Source organism: Struthio camelus, chromosome 9 (assembly GCF_040807025.1).
Source record: "Struthio camelus isolate bStrCam1 chromosome 9, bStrCam1.hap1, whole genome shotgun sequence".
NCBI lineage: Eukaryota > Metazoa > Chordata > Aves > Struthioniformes > Struthionidae > Struthio > Struthio camelus.
The window spans coordinates 28,813,125-28,835,201 of NC_090950.1; the positions used below are offsets into that span (position 1 = coordinate 28,813,125).

The following is a 22,077-nucleotide window of genomic DNA, read 5'->3' on the forward strand; positions in this document are numbered from 1 at the left end:
CAGTACCCTTGTCCATTAATGTAGATGCACAAACATAATGTAAAAATGAATGTTTGAACCATGCCTGAGTAGTCTTAAGAGCAACCAACCCACATGCATAGTAGAAACTAGCACTGTACTGTCCTAATTGAGAACTAGACCTTTTCGGCATTTTACCATCAGACTGCAGTTGTAAGAAATATTTCTGTCACTATATATTCTCATCACAAGGTGTTAAAATTGGCTGACAAATATACTGCTCCTTCTTAATGCATTACATGACTGTACTTTAGTCAGTGCTCCTTGTAGCATTAAAAAGTAAAACAATTTCTTATAAATAAAAAATAATTGGTGCCGTTGAGTTGCATGCAGAGGCTTCCGTATCACTGCTGTGTCTTGAAATATGAAGTCCTATTTCCTTTAAAACCTCCACAAAAGGATTAGTTACCCATCTCAAAGCAGTTATTATCCAGCATCTGAGAGATTACTATGAGTCCAACAAGGATTTGTTGGATTTGTCCTGTATATACTGCCACAGATAAATCTAAACAAGCAATTTGCTTCTGAGGAGTTTATTATCATGAAGAGATGAAGTTACAGCTCACGCACCTCTCAATCCAAATGGAGATTCCTATAAAAGCTTGGATAAGCCTCCTGCTGATGAATATGCATCACAAACATATAATATGGCAGGATGCCCAGCATAGATGATCTTCGTCCAGAAGATAGTTGCGCGCTCAAAGCAATGTAGAAAATAAGGCACACTGGAGAACCTGGAGTAAGGAATCATTTGATGTGTTTTCCTCCTTTGAAAATACTTATTAATATAAGCTGGGTATCATCATTTAGCCCTTTTGCCTCTTCTTTTGTTTCCCCTGTCCTTGTCCTCTTTTCAGTGGTATCACATTTTAGGCCTTTGCTGGATGGGCTCTACTGTAAGAAATGTGACAGTTAACAGCTTTTATACATCTATTAGGTTCAAAATGAAGTGGTCGTGCCCTGTACTTCATAATCCCTTTACAAACTTCAGTTCAACACCAGGATCTTGACCTCAGGAATCAATACTGCCTCAAAGTAAAATCAGCTTTAACTTCAAGGCAGAAGGTATTTATAAGATTCTGGGCAGAGGAGTGGTATAACCAAGCTACAACATCAGACATTTCTTGCAGACTCACAGCTTTCTGTGCAAGGGAAATGACTTAAATTGGCAAGGATGCATTTCTAATTGGTAGTTTGAGAAAAAGTAGCTTACTATTTGAGGTGAGAAACTCCCAGCCTCACACTCCCATCCCCATCCAGCCTGCAAAAACTGGAAATTTATAGTTATGATTCCCCTCTGGCCTGGGATAACGTCAAGACTTTTCAAAATGTTTTTGCAAAACTGAAAGGTATCCAAAACGGTTAGAAACACTAGTGGTTAGGACTTACACCGTATGCAGGTGGCAGGGGTGAATTCTTCCTTTCCCTGGTTCAAAGATGACTGTAACCTGCATCTCCCAGTGGAACTACTAAGTACTACCTGTGAGCGGCCTTGCTGAGCACTCTGACAAGCCTCACCTCTCCAACTCAGAAACACAACTTTGACAAACAGGCGTTTTTTTTGCTATGTATGAGCGCACCTTTATGTTAAAAACAGCTCAGATAACAAAGCCCTAAGTATTTGTGATCCAGTGTAGAGCCTAATTTATTTAGCTGTTTTTAACAATGTGATCCTCATCAATGTTTCTTGTAGTCAAGCAGAATTTAAGTTCAAAGGAAACTAAATTGTTTCCCAACAAAACACTATACCACAGAAGCAGGACAGAAAGCTTGGATGTGCGTTCTGTACAAATAGAGCGTTTGAGGCCCTTACAGTACCAAAAAGATTTTAAGTATTTTGAGTGATTTCAAGACCTATGATCAGATCTTTTGGGTGAAGTTTGTTATTATACAGGACTGCTCTACCTATGTTTAATTGCACAATTTCCTCTGAAAGTACTAAAAGAGAGAGAGAAAGAGAGAGAGAGAGAGAGAAACTATTCTCATAAGTAGCTCTGAAGTCTTGGTATGCTATCTGGGTAAGCAAGAACCAATTGGAACCCACTCTGAAGTTTATTACGTGTTTGCACAGAGAAGACAGTTCTCTAGTGATAACAGCTTTGGTGCCTGGAATTGTGTTTATTCCTGCCATAAGAAATTCTGTACTAACTAAAAATACTAGGCATATCCCAAATACAGGTTTATCCGATGGTACCTAACACATGCCTTTTAAGGTAAATATCATGCTATAGCTTCCACATGTGCACATGCAGGTCACCTAGAGCACACCACATTCCCATGAAGTTTACAGGCAAATATTCACAAAGCAGGACTTCTGTGGGAGCACTCACTTGGCTTGAGAAGATAGCTAATATCACAAACATCAAGTTTAAACAAATCCTGCTCTTCTGGGACAAATGTTTTCCGAAAAAGTGATGTTACGGAGTGTCATCCAGCATCTGAGGAACCTGAGGTTTTCAGTTTTATTTGTTGCATCACATACAAATGAGCTAACAGGATACACTTGCATGGGTCTTGAAGTGAGTTTTAAAATGTACATTGTTAGCACTGTGAAGCCACTTAAAGTTAGGGTTTTATCAGCTCCCCTCAAATAAGGACAGGAACCCTTTTTGAATGAAAATATGTTATATATCATAACTCCTACTGAAAAAGTAGAAATAATTTCTCATGAAAAAAAACTCTACTTCTTTTCAGATGAAGCCATGTACCTTTGATATTTATAGGGAAATGCTGGCATACTTGGATGTAAGCGATGTGTCCAAAGAGGATGCGTAATCCCGACTAACTGTGAAACTTCATGTCTTCAGAAAGTGATAGAAAACCCACTTCTTAAATCAGTTTCATTATCTGAACTGAAACACATGAACACAGCCCTAAAAGAGAAATTACACTGACCTGAAGAAAAAAAGACAAATTTAGAAATTTCCGTGAGGTCAATTAGAAACATAATAAAGTTTCTGAACACCACTCTGATAAGTGCAGTGAAAATGACAGAATTTTAGGATAAAGAAATCAAAGAAGAGTAAGAATCTCACAAAGTTATCTAGTTTATGGTTATTATAATCTATTAATGAAACCTCAGTTATGTGTCCCAAAACACAGGCAACCCTCCTCCCTCAAAATACCCTGCAAAAGTGAAAAAGTGAGAGTCTGACTTCAAAAGCCCTTCAACACTGTAACAGTAGATCAAGTATATTTTAATTAGAAAAAGATTCAGAGTGTAGAATGCAGGTCTGGCTCTGGACATAAACTGTTCAAAAATGCAGTCTGGCTGTCATATTTCAACTGGGGCCTCTTATTTTTACTGTGGAAATAAAGATGAAAAAATTCTCCACTGCAACATTGGTATGAGTCCAAATTGACAGTAACTTTACTAGAGTTTCTTGGGATTTACTCTAATAGGAAGTTTTATCACTGCATATCAACATTAGTCATGCATTAGGTTATAAGTCAAGTCAAAACAAAGTAAGCATATATTAAATTGTGAAGTCAAAAGAAAGTAGAAGTGAAATCTTGAGTACACTATATTCAGTAATCTGATGTTGACTTTAATTGAACCAGTATGTCACCCTAAAAAACTGTAAGAATTCAAGCCTTTGTTCTATATACATGATATGCATTACATAGTATGTGCCTCTTCCGAAGAGCAAAGACCTTAGGTAAATATAAATGCATACTTGATTTGATTAGAAATTGCTGTTTAAATCAATCATTCCTGAGGGTAGGAGGTCTGAAATTATTTCACCTGACTGTATCATTCCGATTTGGACATTTCTGCTATCTGAAAATGGAGAAAAACATCAGCCTCTTAGAGCATGTTTATTCTGTGTCCTGTATGAATGCAGAAGCCATGTCACTTTGTTGCAACAGCCTTCTCTTTTCTATGAAGTAGTTTATAGATAAAACAAATTAATTCTAGCCAGCCAGGAAGTTTACCTGAGTCACTGTAGAAAGCTGACCAAAATAAAATATTATTTTACCAAAATTTGGCAATTCCCTCTCCCCACTGCTGGTATTTGAATGTTAAAATATCCAGTAAGGTATTCTGATTTCCAATTGTATTGGTTATTTTATCCCTTGGAATAAAACAGCTCTACTCCAGATGTACTTTAATCTTCCTCACTGCGTCCGCCAGATTTCAATTTTCTGTTTTCCATTTGCTTAGTGCTCTCATCATGAGCAATGTGTCTGTGTCACTTCCTCCCTGTATGTTTAGGATTTTTCTTGAATCATACAATATGTAAGAAGAAAAGCTGAAACAAGAGTCCAAGTTCTTCATGGTTGCTATTTTTAAATACAGGAACTTCTGCGGGGCTCAGTTTGAAAAGAAGATTCCTTTTGAAGAGCAGAGAAAAAACAACAGCAAGCTACAAATCACATGCAGGTACAAAGAGTCATATAAAATCTCACTTCCTTGCCCTCCAGCAGGTCAGCATAAGTGAGACTTCAAAAGCATCAAATATCCAAACAGAAACAACAGAGAATCAGGTCCCCAACTGTACCTGATGCATTTGGGATATGCACTGAAATGCACAGACTGTCACCAACGTTTTGGGCCATTCGGTTGCTGGTATCTCTTTTCTCTCCACAGTATCAGCCTGACTTAGGAGAAGTGCAACTTTGATTCCTACAGATGCAAGGCTAACTTTTTTTAAGTCAAGGGCAGAATAGGTGGGGAAGAAGGGAGAGTCTTCTTGACACTGGGCATAAGAGGGGCAAAGCAGTCCCCGGGGCAGCAGAGACATAGGAAGCCCAAGCCATCCCTCTTTGCTCTTCCTAGGAACTATATGTCATCTGCCACCTTTAAGTCACAGGGCACAGGGTTCTTGAGGGACCATCAGTTCCTCTCTGCTGGCAGGCACATACTGTCATTCCGAACCCCCATTTGGAGACAAGTTTAGGATCCTATGTTTAACACAGAATGAATAGAATAGAGCCAGAACACTTTCACAGTATACTAGGATGTTCTACTGTAAAACATCAAGAGAAATCTAGGTAAGACAAACACCTTCGTTGGAGTTCTGCCAGGATATAAATATATTCCAGATAAGAACATTTGTATCATTAAATGGTGTCACGGTACCAGGCAGCTTGTTGAGGTACAATGCTTATTGTGCCTGTGCGATTTGCACTGGTGTGTATAATACACACTTCAGAGAGCAGACTTCAGGGGTGAACCCACTGATGCTGCTGAGTACCCTAATCCTGCTCACATTCCTATTTTACTACTAGCTTTTCTACTAATTCTATATGAACAATCAGTTCCAACAGAAATTTATTTTTGCAAGTCTTGTGTTTTATAGTTGACTATGACAACTAGTGGTAGCTTTTCCTGTGGTTCCAGTATTTATGAAGTATTTTTCCATGTTATTAGACACTACAGAATAAACAACCCAGATCACATTTCAGCCTTTCCCTTGCAGATCTCTCTCCTCTACCCAGCCACCTATTTGCATGAAACCTTCAGGAATGTAGTATCTGAGATAGCTACTACCCTCTGTTAAGTTTACTTGAAATCAGCCAATGAATTGATTGGTTTTAAAGAGGAGAACACACAAACACACCCTCCCTTGTCTGATTACAGTATCCTCATTTCATAAGGAAGCCATACTAAAAAAAAAAAATCAAACCAAAAGTAACTCACTGAGCTGAACTCCATGCCTGCTAGAAGCTGTCTGTCCATCATCTTGGCCAGAACACAAGAATGTCTGGTAACATAGATGAGTAAATTTTACTCTCAGGGCTCATTATTTATTATGCAGTAATATCATACGATTTTTCTTAATAGTAGCCAGAGCACTTCTTTATTCACAGTGCAGTGGCTGTGTAAATGCCTGTAAAACTTTATGAGCTTCACTGCTTCAAAGCACTTACAATCTAGGTATGATTAATAAATCATGCACATGCACACTCTCTCTTGTCTCTCCCTAATCTTTCAGAGCAAGACTCCAGTTAGTTTGTGTCACATCACCCGCAAAGAGCTCCTCTGCAGTGACTGAGCAGTGTTGTTAGCGGTTCTTTTGTCAGCTAACTCTAAAACATGCAAGTCCCCTTGCAACTGAGCTACATCAGGGACTTAATTAACTCTAACATTTTCACCCACAAAACACCCACACATGGTCTGCCAGCTGTTTCCCTCTTCTCGCACATTCCCTTCCTTGCTTATTGATGCTGCTGAGCACCTACACCCTCATCAACGATTCCTTTGTTTTATGGCCTGCCCTCCACGAGGCTTCTCTTTTTGGGTGTATAAGCAGCACCCTGGTTTTCTATGCAATGTTCTCAGAGTTCCCACTAGGTGGCACTGACTATCTAGGATTCTTTCTCCATTCTGCAGATTTATCTCCCTTGTTTTGCTCCAGGTCTTCTCTCCCTTCTTGCAGCATTTCCAAGCACTGAGATCATCAGTTTTAATAACCGCAAAAACAAACAGCTCCTTGGATCTTTTTTCCTATCTTTGCAGTGCTGCACTGATTCAAGCCAAAAGACAAGCCATCCACAGACAAAAAGATTTCCAATGTCATTTTTACAGCTAGTTCAAAAATCTCACCGGTATAACCTTTAATTACTTCTTTCAGGACCACTTTCATGTAACAAGTCCTTACTGATTCACTGCTCTGTCATCCTCACTTCTATGTGCACACATAATAAACCTAATCTCTGCAAGCATTACCGTTATCCCAGACAGACTCACTAGCTGGACAGACAGGGAAAGCTATGAGGAAAAGTGATGTGACAGTGACTGAGAACCGCCAGTAGTTTTTATCTTCTGATAAATGTGCGGACAGGGAGAGAGGAGTTCTAGATGAAGGCTGTTGAAGGAAACTCCTTAAAGTTTTGGAGGAGAAAGACATGCATGAAACAGGCCCAGGAAAGGAATTATTCTTTTATAGATTGAAGTAACTACTGCTGGTGCACCTTTTCAAAGCTTGACCTTAGCTAAACTTTAACATATGCAAACAAAATTAGCTCATGAAAAGCTAGTATAGGTTATTTAGTTTTTTTCTTGGGAAAGTAGTTATAAACTGGAGAGCTGGATAAAGAATTTAATTGTAAACAAAGGCTAATCAAAGCCATTTGAGTTTAGAGCAACTGTTCTGCAAAATGCACATGGCTTTCTTCTTTCTCTTCTTCTGGGCCCTGAGCCTGCAAAATCGTAAACACAAGAAAAGGGGCTATCCGAGTGCTTGAAGAAGAGGGAACTAAATTGGGGTTTGAAAGTGCAGCTGCCACTTTCTTGCTTTTCTTTACCTAAGAACTGTTTAATGATTTATGCTACTTTCAAATTGCTCAATGCACCTTTCACCGGATTTACAAGAGATCTTCAGAGAAAGCGCTTCACAATACAGGTTATAAAACTGACAATAAATAACCCACAGCTCCTGTGACAGAAATGCATAAACCCAGTCACCGATCACAGCAGACTTCAAACAACATCATTAAAACAGAAGGCTCGATCCTGTTGTCTCTGGACTATATAGCAAAAATATCGATCACTGAAGTCAATAGGATGTCACAGGAATATTCTGATGCCATGGTGTAACTTCCTGTCTGGTTGCACTTCTGCTGAGGGGTATAATGCCATAAAAGTTTGACTAACGAATCATTCAGTTAAGTTCCTGTCCCAAAGAATTACAAAATACAAAATGTATCAGGCAAAATGAAGTTAAATGAGTTTCTGGTAGCCAAAAAAATAATTCTCTCAATAGGAACTAGTGATGAATAATTCCTCACCAAAAGGACTGAAGTAATTTTGGATATCTTAGATATGTAATTCTCACAGTGCAAAACTCACAGTTAAAGAGCCGTACTCTTCTCAGTGAAATGGAGAAAATGCTCGCAAATGGAGGGACTGGGATCATCACATCTCCTAAGGTGTCCAGTCATTGAGCCACCTGAGCATAAGGACTGATGCAAGCCTCCATTTCAAAGCAGCAGCTCACATAGTAAGGAAGAATTCCACTCAAATTCTCTCAAATTCTTCACAGCATGTGACCTACTGGTAAGACAAACAAATACTTGCACAAAAAGTAAACACCAAACGCCCAACCAAAAACCCATACAATGAAGGCATAAAGACTAGAAAAAATTAGGCGAATCTGAAATATAACAAATGAATTTGGTTTGCACTTTAACGAAAGGCTTCTTTTCCTCAGCCAAGGTTCAATGAATTGCTAGATAGCCTTTTATAAATTAAGGCCAAGATACTAGAAACTGTATGTATTAGTGTAAGTGCAACCACTCCCACTGAGTTCAACAGTAACACCTGAAATACAAAAAGTTAAAAAATTTTCAGGATAAGAGCCTAGAATTTTTCTAATGACAGGTTTTTCTCAAATTCAGCTATTTTCTCCACTCCTCTATACTCTTTTATGTTCCCAACCACATCCCTACATCTCAAACTCCTTTGAACAGAAACTAATATGTTATTTTATAATGTGACAGTAAAGCACTTTTAAAACTAATGATTAGGATAGATAGTCATGGTTTGAGAGAAGCCTGCATTCATTTTGCTGATGTGTATGGGCAGCACAAAAGCCAGAAGAAAAACAACTAAATTAAAAAATGAAACAAAATTCAGTCAGGCATAAGCCTGAAACTGACTGGAAAAACATTGTCTATTTCTGAGTCAGGCAGGCCATCATAATATCACTAATGGAGAGGACAGTCATATGAAGACAAAAGTGAATGTGAATATGGCTGTTAAGGTCTTTACTTCATTTTAATCTCATTTGGAGTTCTTTATCTACATTTCTTCAAATTTTATAAATAAATTCCTGAATGCTTGTTTTCTCTCCTCAGACTAATTCAATGAAGTAAAAAGTTCTTTCCAAGCTCTCCTTAAAAGCCTCCATTTCAGATGCTTAAAAAATTGCAAAGATATCACAGATATGAACATCAATGAAAACTACATTAGTTCATCAGTCACTACCTTATCTTGCTGTGCAATGACAATGGAAAAAATTTTGAAGATGAGATTCTCTTTCCTGGAAGGCCAGACAGTTTTACAGCTGTAGAGTATCAGACCCTGGCTTTTATTCAGGTACTGTAAAACCAAAAGACTGTGAAAAAACTAGACAAGTCTGACAAAACTGGAAAAAGCAGGGGATGGAATAATTCAAAATTCACTGACCTATTTACTCGTCCATCTGCCACAGCCTACATTCTGGATAGCCCAATGGGAAATGCACCAGGCAATTGTAATCACAGAGGATTATTCTATATGTCAAAAAAAAAAAAAACTTTGTAGTCAGTGTTCCCAAGGTCAACATTTTCCTCTAACTCTTAAGATACTGAGTCCAACTGCTATCTTTTGAGACAGTAAAATGGGGAAGTCCACTTCCCTCTCAGAATTTTACAAGTAGGACACAAAACTCCCCAATCTACCAAACAACCCTTTACCACACAGAGAAACCACCGGGCTTCTGTATCCAAATTGTTCTTCTTACATTTGCATGGTGCTCTCCCAGGAGTCAGGTACTGCATGACAGTTCCCACCTCACTGAAGGCACAGCCCCATATCTTTATATGCAGTTACTCATACTGCAAAACAGATCTACCTGCCGGGCTCAAACTGAACGTTATCATTGTTTGCGTTTCACTTAGCGGCTGAGATTGATCTGCAGTACAAACAGAACACCCAGAACCAGAATACACACATCCCTGCGGCAGAGCACTTCTGTTCCATGTAAATAACATACTGCCAGAGAAGTGCCTAAAGGCTCAAATATCCAGCCCCCTAATCATAAGTCATATTATCATTTGCAGTCAAATATTATTATTTTCCCTTCTGTAAAATGCTAGCCCCCAGGAAAACAGGTTTTCCAATTGCAAGTCCGTCATAAGGCTGATCATCTGACCATCACTTAAAGTCAATTAGCATTTTAGCATATGATATTTAACTGATCTGGGATCTTAAAATTTGTTTTAAGGTATTGCTATTGAATAGTTTTAGGGCAGCTATAATTTTAAGAACAATGGAGTACATAATGGTAGGAGGAGCTTTTTTCTGGGGACTGCAGCAAAAGGCTGACTCAAATTCCAGTGTTTCCTAGAAGTTGTTCTGAGTAGTTCTACCGTGACAGGCAACTAGTAATTACTCCAACATAGGACACATCGGTGCTACTGCATCTTGAAGTTCATGTACGACGACCGTATGGCAATGATGCAAAGCAATGTATGGCAGTTCCAAGTGTGTCCTAGATGTGTCACACTTGTGCATTTGTAGACCTACTGCACATGCAGAGCAGTTCTATTGCTTCCTAGTCCTATTAGAACTACAGTACATTTTAATAAATCTGCTTATGTGCATTAATTATTAATTATAAGGATAATTAATTGGAGCCAGTAAGATGACAAGAGTATGTAAGTCAGAAAATACCAGAATTAAGATATTCAAAGACTGAGCTTAGCCTCCTTATTCATTTCCACTAATAACTACATTTTCTCACCTCATTCTGACACTGTTTAAATTACATCATGTACCTATACAGAATTTTCTCATAGGCATTTTATCTCCTTTCTTACCATGACTGCCAAGCAATTCAGAACAATACATCTTTACATATCCCTATAAGGTAGAAGTTAGCCATATCTATTGTTCTACAACCAGAACTGAGGTACCAGAAAACAAAAGCCAAAAATGTGTGTTTATTTTGAGGGTCCAGTTTGGGATAATCTGTGTTTAAATTTTTTCTGAATACTAAGTAGCAGAACACTTTCTATGTTGAAACATAACTCCCATTGCCCTCACCTCAGATTAAGACTTTGATTAAGCAAATAAGAGTTCAATTGATGGCTTCAGTTGGACACTCAGATATAGGCAACTGATAGTCATCTATAAAAAGCCTGCTTTAAGTGACTTCCCCTAATGTCACTAACTGTGATCTCAGTCAAGGATGTAATTCAGTTTTTCCAGGCAGCATTCACCTCCTGAAGCCCAACCATTTTATTTCTTCAGTACTTGACCTCCAATAAATGACCCCATGTGTTAAAACAATCTTTATACGTGTTAGCAGGCTGCAGTTGCTAGACAAAGGTCGTTCTTGCCTAAACATCTGCAGCTGGAATGTACTTTGTAGCTGGAGCAGCAATAACGTATGTCTTGCCTGTACAGTCCTTAACTTCTGGCAACCAAATGAATAAGTCGTGAGTTGTATGGGACAACCTTCACAGTACCTATCCATCACTCTGGATCCCTGATCCATTGATAATCTGCCGCCAGGTCTATTGAATTATTGTCGTCATTGGGTCATTCTGGAAAACCTCAAAGCTGTCCACTGATCATTTTTATTAGGACATTGGTTTCCATAGTTACAAAATAATCAAAGAATCAAGCTTAATAAAACTGGCAGTGAAAGAATGAATGAAATCATAGGAGAATCACGCTAAGAGGAGGAAAACAAACAAGGGAAATAAAAGAAAAACAAGTAGTTCTGTGATATCCAAACTTCTTGAGGACTGGCTTCCCACCCTTGTGGTTGACTATGAGAACTAACGTTCCAAAGAAATGGGACATTTCTAACATGTCTCTCCTGTGTAGATTCTCTTTTACCTAGTTGAGTTTTAGCACATGTAGCCTTACCTTCTGTTAGGTAACTTACTTAGGCTTATACTTGGTACATTGCTCCTCTAATTTCTCAGAATGTATAGGAACTTAATTTTGCTCAACATTTCTATGGTACAGTTAAATTTTTCTGAAATTTGGCAACGAGTTGCCAACTGTTTGTCCCTGTCATGGACAAACTGACAGATGGTGTGATTGCATAAGCCTCACTTTGTTAGGAAACTAAGCCAAAAACGGTAAATATATGTGTGCAAATGCCTGCCCATCAATTCCCTGTCGCAACCTCTGAGCACGCTTCCCATGTTACAACATGGGTCAGCAAGCACCTATCCCCCTTCCGTCCTGATTATATCAATAACTTATTCAGTGACTAGAGCAGTCAAAGTAACACTCCTCTCCTAGCAACTAATTTAATGCATTTGTATAGATTACAGTTTCCTTCTGGTTCAAACCTTTCTAATTTGGGATTTGAATTCATATTTGCCTAATGGATTCACTTAATAGTCCCTTGCTCCCAATAAATTCCTCATTTTAACTTTAATTGGTTTGCTCATGAAGAATCAGAATTTACATTAGCTGGAAACGATTTATCACCAGCTATTACTGAATGTAAGTAATATTTGATCAAGCAAAAGGAGAGAGACTCATTTCCTATTTTCTCAGCATTTGCTAATGTTATGGCCAATTTCTACAAAAAGATAAAGTATATTAACATCATAATCAAATAAATGCATTTAGAGTAAGTTCTACTTAAAGACCTTAATTCACTGTCCTCTTAAATCTATGACGTATCTTTGTGACGTGTATAAACTCATAATGATAACCAAAAATAACTACCACATTCAGATGTAGTTGCTGGCTAGACAATTGTTCTTTGGTGCAAAGTCATCAAAACTAAAGGTGTAGACTCTTTTTAGGAAAGGTAATGTAAGCAACAAGCGTATAGTTTGATTACCTGCAGTACTAACATATTAATCATCTCCAGTGATTTTAAAGTCTCAATCTAGAAATAAAGAACTGTTTTATTCTACTTAAATAAGCTCAGCCTGAGGAGTCTGGGAAAGCAAGAATACACAGGACATCTCTGTGAGTGAGTCTGGGAGAGAGGAAGACAAGCTGGAGTTTGGGGGGTACTAAGAAGCCTACATGAATATTTTTGTGAAAGCAACAGATACTGTAAAACTGAATGAAAACAAGTCCATTTGAAACATTTGTGGTTTTGAAAACAAGTTTGAAAACGTAAATTCACAAGCTTCAGGAAACTTACTGAAGGCAAGAAAAAAAAACATGAATACTTAAAAAGTATCACTAGTTTAAAGCAATTATAATTATTTCTGGGTGCCTAACTTACAATTTTTGAACATTTTAGTTGGCAACCGTGGAAGTCAGTGGGTGAAGAATATTGTTTATCCACTGTAAATGCAGATACTATGAATATAATTACATGCAATAAATTACTGCTAGCATTTTTGCTGCTAATGGAATTTTCCACTGAATCCGTTCAGCAGGGAAATACATCTTTCTGTACAATATTCAGTACATGAAATGTTAAAACTTGAGATGGAAAGTAGTCCCATCCGCAATCTTCTTTAAAACATTTTTGCAAAATGTCACAGTATTAATTATCTAATTCTAAATGTTATAAGCAAGTCAACAAGTGAGTATAGTTGTTTGATATTCAAATTCAGCTGCAAATAAGCTAAAATAAAGCTGTTCACTATTGCAGCTTTATGGATGATGGACAGCTTGGGCGTAGGTAGAGCAAATGTGCGTTCTTGAAAATGAGGATGGTACAGACATATCCCAAGACAGGCAAACATGGGAGAAAGATTAAAAGATGATACAACTAAAAGCATAAGGAAAAATGAAGATCAAATAGGAGCCTTTATTCTGACTGTAATAGAAGAACAAGGCATTTAGTTAAATTAAAAGACAACAGATTTAAATTAGAAATACATTTAGGTAGAAGCCATGCCAGCTTGTGGTAGTGACTGCAATTAGTTACTAGTGTATGTAGAAAATGTGAACATATTTTTATACCTCTTTTATGCTGTATTTCTTTTAGGGCCAGCAATGGCGCCTGTGATAAACTCTAGCTGCACGCACACTAGAAAGTTGGATATTTTTGGAAAAATAACTTTGGATTATGTCTTTTTTTTTCCTTATTAGTATTACTAGCTAAGCTTGTGGCAAGTGGTTTTTTTTTTTTTTTGGATAATAAAATACCTTAATAGAGAGAACTCTAGTTCTGTTAATTCTGAAGTCCTGTTGGTTAAGAATTAATTCTGTAAGACCTTTCTCACCTTTCTCGGCACAACGATGGAATTCGGAAACACTGCATGAGCAGAGCACAGGCACAGACATGCGGCCTCAAATTCACCAACTGCCTCAGCTGGACTCTCAGAGGAGAAAAAGGCAAAGAAAAGCTGTCAGTGATGCTCGGTGCCTCTGGGCTGTGTCAGCACCCGGAAACAAAGAACGGTCAATGGCCTATGACATAAACGAATGAAATGAAAAAAATCTAAATTAATGTGGGGCTCAAGCAAGAAAAAGAGGCTTTGGGGGACTTTGTTTCTTCTGTAAGACGCAGTTCACCCTCGTGCTCCTGGAGCGCTGCAGGCCCCAACGGCCACGCGGCGGGGCCTGGTGGGCACCCCGCCACACCGCCTGTCACATGCGGTGTCACACCCCGCCACTCCACCTGTCACACATGGTGTCACAGTGTCACACCCCACATCGGCTGTCACACATGGTGTCACACCTCGCCACATGCGGTGTCACACCCTGCCACACCACCTGTCACACATGGTGTCACAGCCCACCACATGCAGTGTCACACCCCACCACACTGCCTGTCACACATGGTGTCACTCGCAGTGTCACACCTCACCACATCGGCCGTCACACATGGTGTCACACCTCGCCACATGCGGTGTCACACCCCGCCACACCGCCTGTCACACATGGTGTCACAGCCCACCACATGCAATGTCACACCCCACCACACCGCCCGTCACACGTGGTGTCACACGCAGTCTCACACCTCACATCGACCGTCACACATTGTGTCACAGCCCACCACATGCGGTGTCACACCCCACCACACTGCCTGTCACACATGGTGTCACTCGCAGTGTCACACCTCACCACATCGGCCGTCACACATGGTGTCACACCTCGCCACATGCGGTGTCACACCCCGCCACACCGCCTGTCACACATGGTGTCACAGCCCACCACATGCAATGTCACACCCCGCCACACCGCCTGTCACACATGGTGTCACAGCCCACCACATGCGGTGTCACACCCCGCCACACCGCCCGTCACACGTGGTGTCACACGCAGTCTCACACCTCACACCGCCTGTCACACATTGTGTCACAGCCCACCACATGCGGTGTCACACCTCACCACACCACCTGTCACACATGGTGTCACACGCAGCGTCACACCCCACATCAGCTGTCACACATGGTGTCACACCTCGCCACATGCGGTGTCACGCCCCGCCACACCGCCTGTCACACATGGTGTCACAGCCCGCCACCCGCGCCGTCACGCCGGCCGTTACACCCGTCCCCTCAGGCAGGGCCCCGCGTGGCGCGGCGCAGCGCAGCGCGCGCCGCCAACCGCCGCCAACCGCCGCCCCGCTCCCTTGCCGGCCCGCAGGAGGCGGAGGCGGAGGCGGAGGAGGGGGCGGGGCGGGGCCCCCGGCGGCCCGGACGGACACGCCGCTCACCCAATGCGCGGAGGCGCTGCCGCCCCGGAGGGAGGGGAGAGCGCCGCGGCCGGGCCCAATGAGGCGGCGCCCGGAGCGGGACTTCCTTGGGGGATGCCGCGGCGGGCAGCGGCCGAGCGCGGGCGGTGACACGTAAGTCGGCGCCGGGAGGGGGCCCAGGCCGCCAGGGAAGTTTCCTTTGTTTCTCGTCCAGGTGGCAGCGGAGCGGAGCCGGGCGGGCGGGCGGGCAGACAGACCCGCAGGGGAAGCGCCGCCGCTGCCGCCGCGGAGCGGCTGCCGACGCAGACGCCGCCTGACGGGACGCCGCGGCGAGCCCCTCCCCGCCCCCCGCTCAGCCCCTCTCCCCGGGGCTGTGGGGACGCCGCCCGGGCAGGGCCGGGTCGGGTCTCTGGGCGGCGGCGGCGTCGGGCCGCGGCGCGCAGCAGCAGCAGCAGCAGCAGCCGGGGCGGCCCCGCGGGGGGCAGCATGCGGCTGGGGCGGCCGCCCCGCGCCTCGCTGAGTGCCGCCGGCCCCGCTGCGACGCCCGCGGAAGGCGGCGCGGCGGCGCCCCGGGGCTGAGGCGCCCGGCCCGGCCCGTCCCTCCTCCCGCCGATGCCGCCGCCTCCCGCCGCCGTCTCCTGCTGCTGAGCCGCGCTCGCGGGGGGCCCCGGGGCCCCGCCGGCGACTATGGGCAACGGGATGTGCTCCCGGAAACAGAAGCGGATTTTCCAGACCCTTCTGCTCCTGACCGTGGTCTTCGGCTTCATCTACGGGGCGATGCTCTACTACGAGCTGCAGAGCCAGCTGAGGAAGGCGGAGGCCGTGGCGCTCAAGTATCAGCAGCACCAGGAGTCCCTCTCCGCTCAGTTACAAGGTACCTCGGCGGCCGCCTCCGCCGCCCTCTCCCCGGCCTTCCGCGACACCCTCCTCTTCCTCCTCCTCCTCCCGCTCCTCCGGGGGCGACCGCTGTCTGGCCCCTCGCAAGGTTTGCCTCCTCGCGCGCTGCTTCTCCCCTTCTCTTCCTCCCCGTCCCGCGAGGTTTCGAGGTGCGAGCCCAGCCTCGTCCCAGCCGGTGGGAGCCTTCGCCGTAGCCTCCGGGGAGCTCTGCTCTCCCCTTGCGCCATAGCCCTTAACGCCCGAGGACTGCGCGCCGCTTCGATCGCTGCTGCGGACGGCGGAGGCGAGCGTTGCTCCTCTTCCCCTGACAGTAGCGAATGCTTCTAGCTCTAGTAAAACCCCTTTTTTTCAAAGGGTAATTTGAAAGTAAAGTTGAAGTAACTGAGTTGAGTAAGGCGATTCTGTTGCATTTAGAACAACTTGGGTTCTTTTTTAGTTCGAAGCTGCCACGTAAATACATGTATCTTAGTTTAAGGACGCTCCAAACGTGAGTATTCCGTATCTGAAGACGAAAAGGTGCTGATTCCGGACATCTGCGTGTCTGGAAATCAGGTGCAAAGCAGAAAATACATACACGAAGCATCAGCTCTGTAGGAAGTGCAAGACCTCTGCACCTCCCTAGTTGTCAAGTGCAAGCTATCAGGTCACCACATTCAAAGACCAGAACCAACTTCCAACTTTTAGGAATTTATTTCTTAAAACTGCACAAAAAAATAAGAGTTACCTCTAGCTACTGTAACAGTACTTGACTTAAGAGAGATCTTTAACCATACTCTTCACTGGGGAAGCCGATGGAAAAGCATGCCTGGAAGCATACAGTTTTTAGGCAGAGATAGCAGAACTGGACTTAAGCTCTTAGGTTCTAACAGTGATTTGTTAATGAATATGATCAGTTATGGTCAGAGATCTTCGTTATGTAGTGTTTCAGTTTCAGGTAATAAAACTATAGTGCTGTGGAAAAATTTGATTAAAAACTTGCGTTTTCTTCACCGAGAAGGTATACATATTTGGCTGAAAGATGAGTTTGTGGCAGATGGCTAAAGAGCTACTTTTACTAGTCTGTATATTTGCCAACGGTATTTGAAGAGGAAACAGAGAAACAGGAACATCTTGTTCTCAAGTTAAAATTCAACAAGTTAGCTTTTTAGTTTTTCTCCTCCCTATTAGGATAAGGTTTGCTGCATGCTCCTCTTTCGTGTAGTGAGAGAAACGTATCAGTCAGATTCATTGGGTCTGGATTGTGAGGTTGAACTTTCTACTTCCTAATTGTTATTATGAGTAGCTGTCATCTATCCAAATAAATTCATGGATGCAGCATTGTCCCTGCATTAAGTTCCTCATTGATACACTAAAAAGAGTGAGAGGATAAAACTTAAAAATATGAGCTAGAATCTAAAAATGTCAATACAACTGATTATCAATGGAAAAACCAAAACAATTACGGTTCTGGGACCCGTGCCAACATTTCAAGTGTATTAAGTGGGAGATCTGATATATATCTGGAATGGTAGCCATAAGTTTATTTAAAAAAAAATTATTTGTGAATTGTAACATACAAGGAAAACATGATTTAACAATAAAATTGAATCTTTAAAACTTTCCTGTATTATGGCAACAGCTAATATAACTAAGAGAGGATAAGGCTGAGACCCCTGGAGGTGCAGTGGCAAGCCTAGTCTCCCACTAAAATAAATTGTAGCTATATGCTTAAATACTTTTAAGGCTCTGGGCCTAGTGAGCTAGAGTCCCTGTCTTTCCCTGTACTTTTAATACAACTGTTTCCAGGATGAACTGTGTAATTGCTTCCATCTTTGCAGAAGGAGTTTACTAGTGATAATAGAACAGAACTATTCCAGATCAAATTCTAGACAGAACTTGGCACTGGTGTCTATGTCCAATTCACCTGGAGCTGAACAAATGGTTCAGAAATAGTTTTAGTTTTGTATATAACCAGTTATTGTGTTTGTATAACTCTTTAATATTAAAACAATAGAAAGGAATTTTCTTTAAATAGCTACTCTGTTAAACATTGACAGAAAATCACGGGTCTGCAGGTGTGGTATCTGACTGCACTTTGAACTCTTAAATGGCCTGGATTTTAAATCTACAGTGTTTCTGTTGTCAAAGAAAAAAGCTCTACAAATAGGCTATGTTTCTTTGGTGTCCTTAACAACACGTGAGATTATTCTGACTTTATTCTCTTTGTAAGAACAACAAAACATGTCACTGCTAAGCAGCATGACTTATCTTTTGCATGCGACATAACCAGTTTGTCTTAAGACACAGATATTGCTGTAGAGACAGTTTTGGGAGCTGAATTATGCTGCGAGTGCTCTGAAATCTTTTAAATGGGAACTGTTAAAAATGGCAGGTCCAGTAACAAAGCATTGCCAGGAGGAAAAGAGAGTGCCTGTATTCAAAAACACTCGATACCTTAGTGCTTACAGCTCTCTTCTAGGTGGTTGAAAAGGACTCTAACTGTCATTACAAGCAGGGGAGGGAACTGAACCTGGACTTCCTGAAGAAACACTTCATCAGAGGGCTTGTATATAAAAAGGGGCAACTTCTAAAGTGTCTTTTTAAGGCTCCTGAGGATGTTTTGTGCTGAGCTGGGTATTTTCCTAGGTGGCCTACTGGACTGAAGCGCTTGGTTGACACTAAAATATTGCCTGGTTTTGGTTGGGTTTAGTTGTGACTGTTCAGGTCTATAAAGACAGCTGCTCTCCTCAATACATACAGAGGAACACTTGTAGGGCTTCCAGGGAAACTTGAGTCATTTGGTGAAACGGTTAAGGAGCGTAGGTAACTCCCAAGTTTGTGTGTCAGATCAGTTTTAGACTTGAATGCCTTTGGTCTGCCTAAATCTTGGGAAGGATCCTCAGGTGTAGTTTAGAGGGAAGTCTCTGTTTGCTTCTTAGCATCCTCTCTACTGTTTTTCTCTCTCTGCATAGTTTTTCAGATTTTCCACCTATGCCAGATGGTAAGAACCCTCTTTTTGGTGCTGGCCAATTCTTCATGTCTGAATAAGCAGTACTTTCTGTCTTTGAAAAGTCAGTCTTAGATGTTTTCTCTCTTTCATAGTCTTACTTTGCATGGATTCAACACGTGGACCAGGGCTGGATCTTCTATACGCTTGGGAAAAATAGCATTTACGTCTACCAAGGGAGAATGCATAGAGCACTGGAAAGAGGTCTCAAAATCCGCTAGCCCGTTCACCTGATCTGGAGAGTGGTACATACAACCCCTGCTGTAGGGAGTTCTGCTTTTTCTGGTGTTCACAACCTCAGGTACTTGGTTGAGAATTATTTATGTTTTCTGAAATAAGACAAGGATGCAATTAAAAGAATGGCAGACTTGGGAAATGAGAACAATTGCTTCAGAGAGGCTGGGATCTTAAGTTCCCCCTCTTTAGACAGTTCACATTGTGGAAGACTTTGTATTTGAAAGTTAAGCTTCTAAGCCATCACACAAAAGAGAATGTCAGCCTTCGGCATTGTTATCTCTTAACAAAGTTCTGTTGGACATGGAGAAAGTAGGGCTTCTTCTGTAACTCACAGTGGGAATCCTGGAGGCAAAATTTAGAGATGGCAGAATGCTTCATGGCTGCTAAGAAAACCCAAAGTCATTGTTATCTGTAAGGTCTTTCATAGAGAAGCTGATCTTCCCAGCAGGCTGATTATTTCTTTAAATCTTATTCTCTGAGCGTTGTATCTTCAAAACCTGAAGATAATCTTATTTCATCGTCCTTAATATGATAAAACAAAGCTTGACACTGTTTGTCTCCTACAAAGATGCATCTAAGTCTTAAGCTATATAGGAACAGACTTCAGCTACCAGAACAGATATGCATTGATGGCTGTAGACGAAGCTGATCCTATCTTTGACTGCTTCAAGTCTAAATGTATCTACAAATGCTGTTTAGCCCTTACAACTTCGGTCGTCTTAGCCTCTAGGTATTATATAACTCCTTGTGTGCTGTAAGTCTGCTTTAATCCCTAATCCCAATAGCAGCCTACATCTAGTGCCTTGTACTATCTTAATTTTCCTGCTCTTTCTGTTAGAGCCTTAATTATCTGAGGACTTAAGCAATCTCTCTTTCTGCAGTCTGAGGCTCAGCTATAATCTTGGGAGGCAACCCAGTAGGGGCTCTGAAACTGAGATTTCAAAGTTTACCTTATTATGGACAACCTGTGGGTTTCCCCCAAGCTGCCTGACTGAGCGCAAGAAAAGCACCACCTGAAAAGCAAATACAGAATTCTTCTGTACCTGTTGGGGAAGTTATTGTTCACATTTGTCCCAAATTGAGAACCTTCCCTGGAGGTGACCTGCTGAAGTTGATCAGATCTATTGCAGCTATATGTATAGAGAGCTATATAATGATGTATCACCGTAGCAGATCACAAGTACTGTGTAATATTGGTAGATTACTAAGATCAGTTTTGGTAGGCTACATCATATTTATTATGCCTGTCTGCCTGCTAGTTAAGTACACAAAGATGTGGATGTACTTAACTGTCTCCCTTTTTTATGGGCCTCTATTTAAAGTTCTACCTTAAGTTGGTAGAAGGAAGAACTAACAGCACATGTGATAGTCTTTTCTTCCCATGCATCATACAAATAGAACTACACCATGCAGCCCTACATGGTTTGGTTGTTGTCTATAATAACAGCAGCCTGAATTCCTGTGATTCCTATTCATTTCAGATTGCATGCAACAATACAGAATGATCCCCTCCAATTTTGGAATATAATTCAATGTAGAAAAAAAAGTTTGTGGAGTAAGCTTTAATGCACGTAGAAGTCTGTCATGCATGCTAAGTCTCCACACATGTGCTTTAATGTGATGGTGCTCAGAGAAACGCACACCTGGTAAAGCGAGTCTTCTGTGTCAGGACTGTGTCATCTCTTCTGTCTTCCGATGCCAGGCTCCCAGCAGGGCCAACAGCACTCCTTTTGTTCAGGTTTTGTTGCTGTCCGAGATCTGAAAGATCTGAGGCAGCACTGTTACAGTAGAGGTTAGTTCCCTGTGCACTGTTGGCACGCAGGTTAGGGAGACCAGGAGTACTGCTGTGACTGCACCATGTTGAATTAACCACTGGATCTTAATATGACTTTTTCTGCAGGATAACAAAAAGCCGATACTACAACCTAGCAATCGCCTACTTTGAAACTCTGCTTCTTTGTCCATATTATACTGTCTCAGCCACAAAATCCAGACTTGGCTTACAAGTAGTTAAACATCATCCAGTTAGATAATGGAAGATGGGAACCTTTAAAATAAATATAGACAAAAACTGACCGTATTAGTTTTATAACAGCTATGGATTTCCTCTTATGTTCCAGAAGAGTTTTCTGCTTGGCACCCTAATTCTAGAAGTGAACAAATATGGGGAATCTTCTGTCCTGTGTGTTCCCTTAAAGTTTATAAGACAACTAGCTGCCCCAAACCTAGAGTGAGATGGTGGCAGAAGAGAAGGAGGAGGAGGTAGACAAGACAGGTGGGTGCTTTGGAAGGTGTGCGTTCTGGTGTCCTTGACATCCAGGCAAATACATTGAAATCCAGTCGATCTGATAAATGACATCTTCTGTCATTTACCCCTAACAGATAAAGGCTTGATAGAAGCTTCTGCGTCACTTAAAACGTCACCGGCTTTGTTGGGGGAGACCAGTAGAGAAGCAGAGAATGAAACAGCTACTGTTATGATCTGACAACTGCAGCTAAGCCAGAAATCCACAGCGTGGTTTAAGTGATAGCTGGTACTGCGAAGCACACAACGTGGGCAGGGTTTCAGGGTGGTTGTGACTTTGTAATTGTACTTACAAAATGTTTACACTTAACATCCGAGAGTTGGGTACTCATAGTGGTCAACTGAGA

The 22,077-nt window shown here is 42.0% G+C and overlaps 1 protein-coding gene across 8 annotated transcripts in view; it reads left to right on the forward strand.

Annotated features, from left to right (window-relative positions):
* Nucleotides 1-15,388: 15,388 nt before the first annotated feature.
* Nucleotides 15,389-22,077, forward strand: part of GOLIM4 (golgi integral membrane protein 4) — a 35,030-nt gene continuing 28,341 nt past the window's right edge. For 2 of the 8 annotated variants that reach the window (XM_009668559.2, XM_068953782.1), the window contains exon 1: nucleotides 15,864-16,179. In XM_009668559.2, the coding sequence (XP_009666854.2) occupies nucleotides 15,993-16,179 (187 nt within the window). In that variant the 5' untranslated portion in view covers nucleotides 15,864-15,992. Of the gene's footprint in view, nucleotides 15,459-15,847; nucleotides 16,180-22,077 lie in introns of those variants that run through there. The other 6 variants (XM_068953778.1, XM_068953781.1, XM_068953780.1 and 3 more) reach the window with 6 other exon arrangements.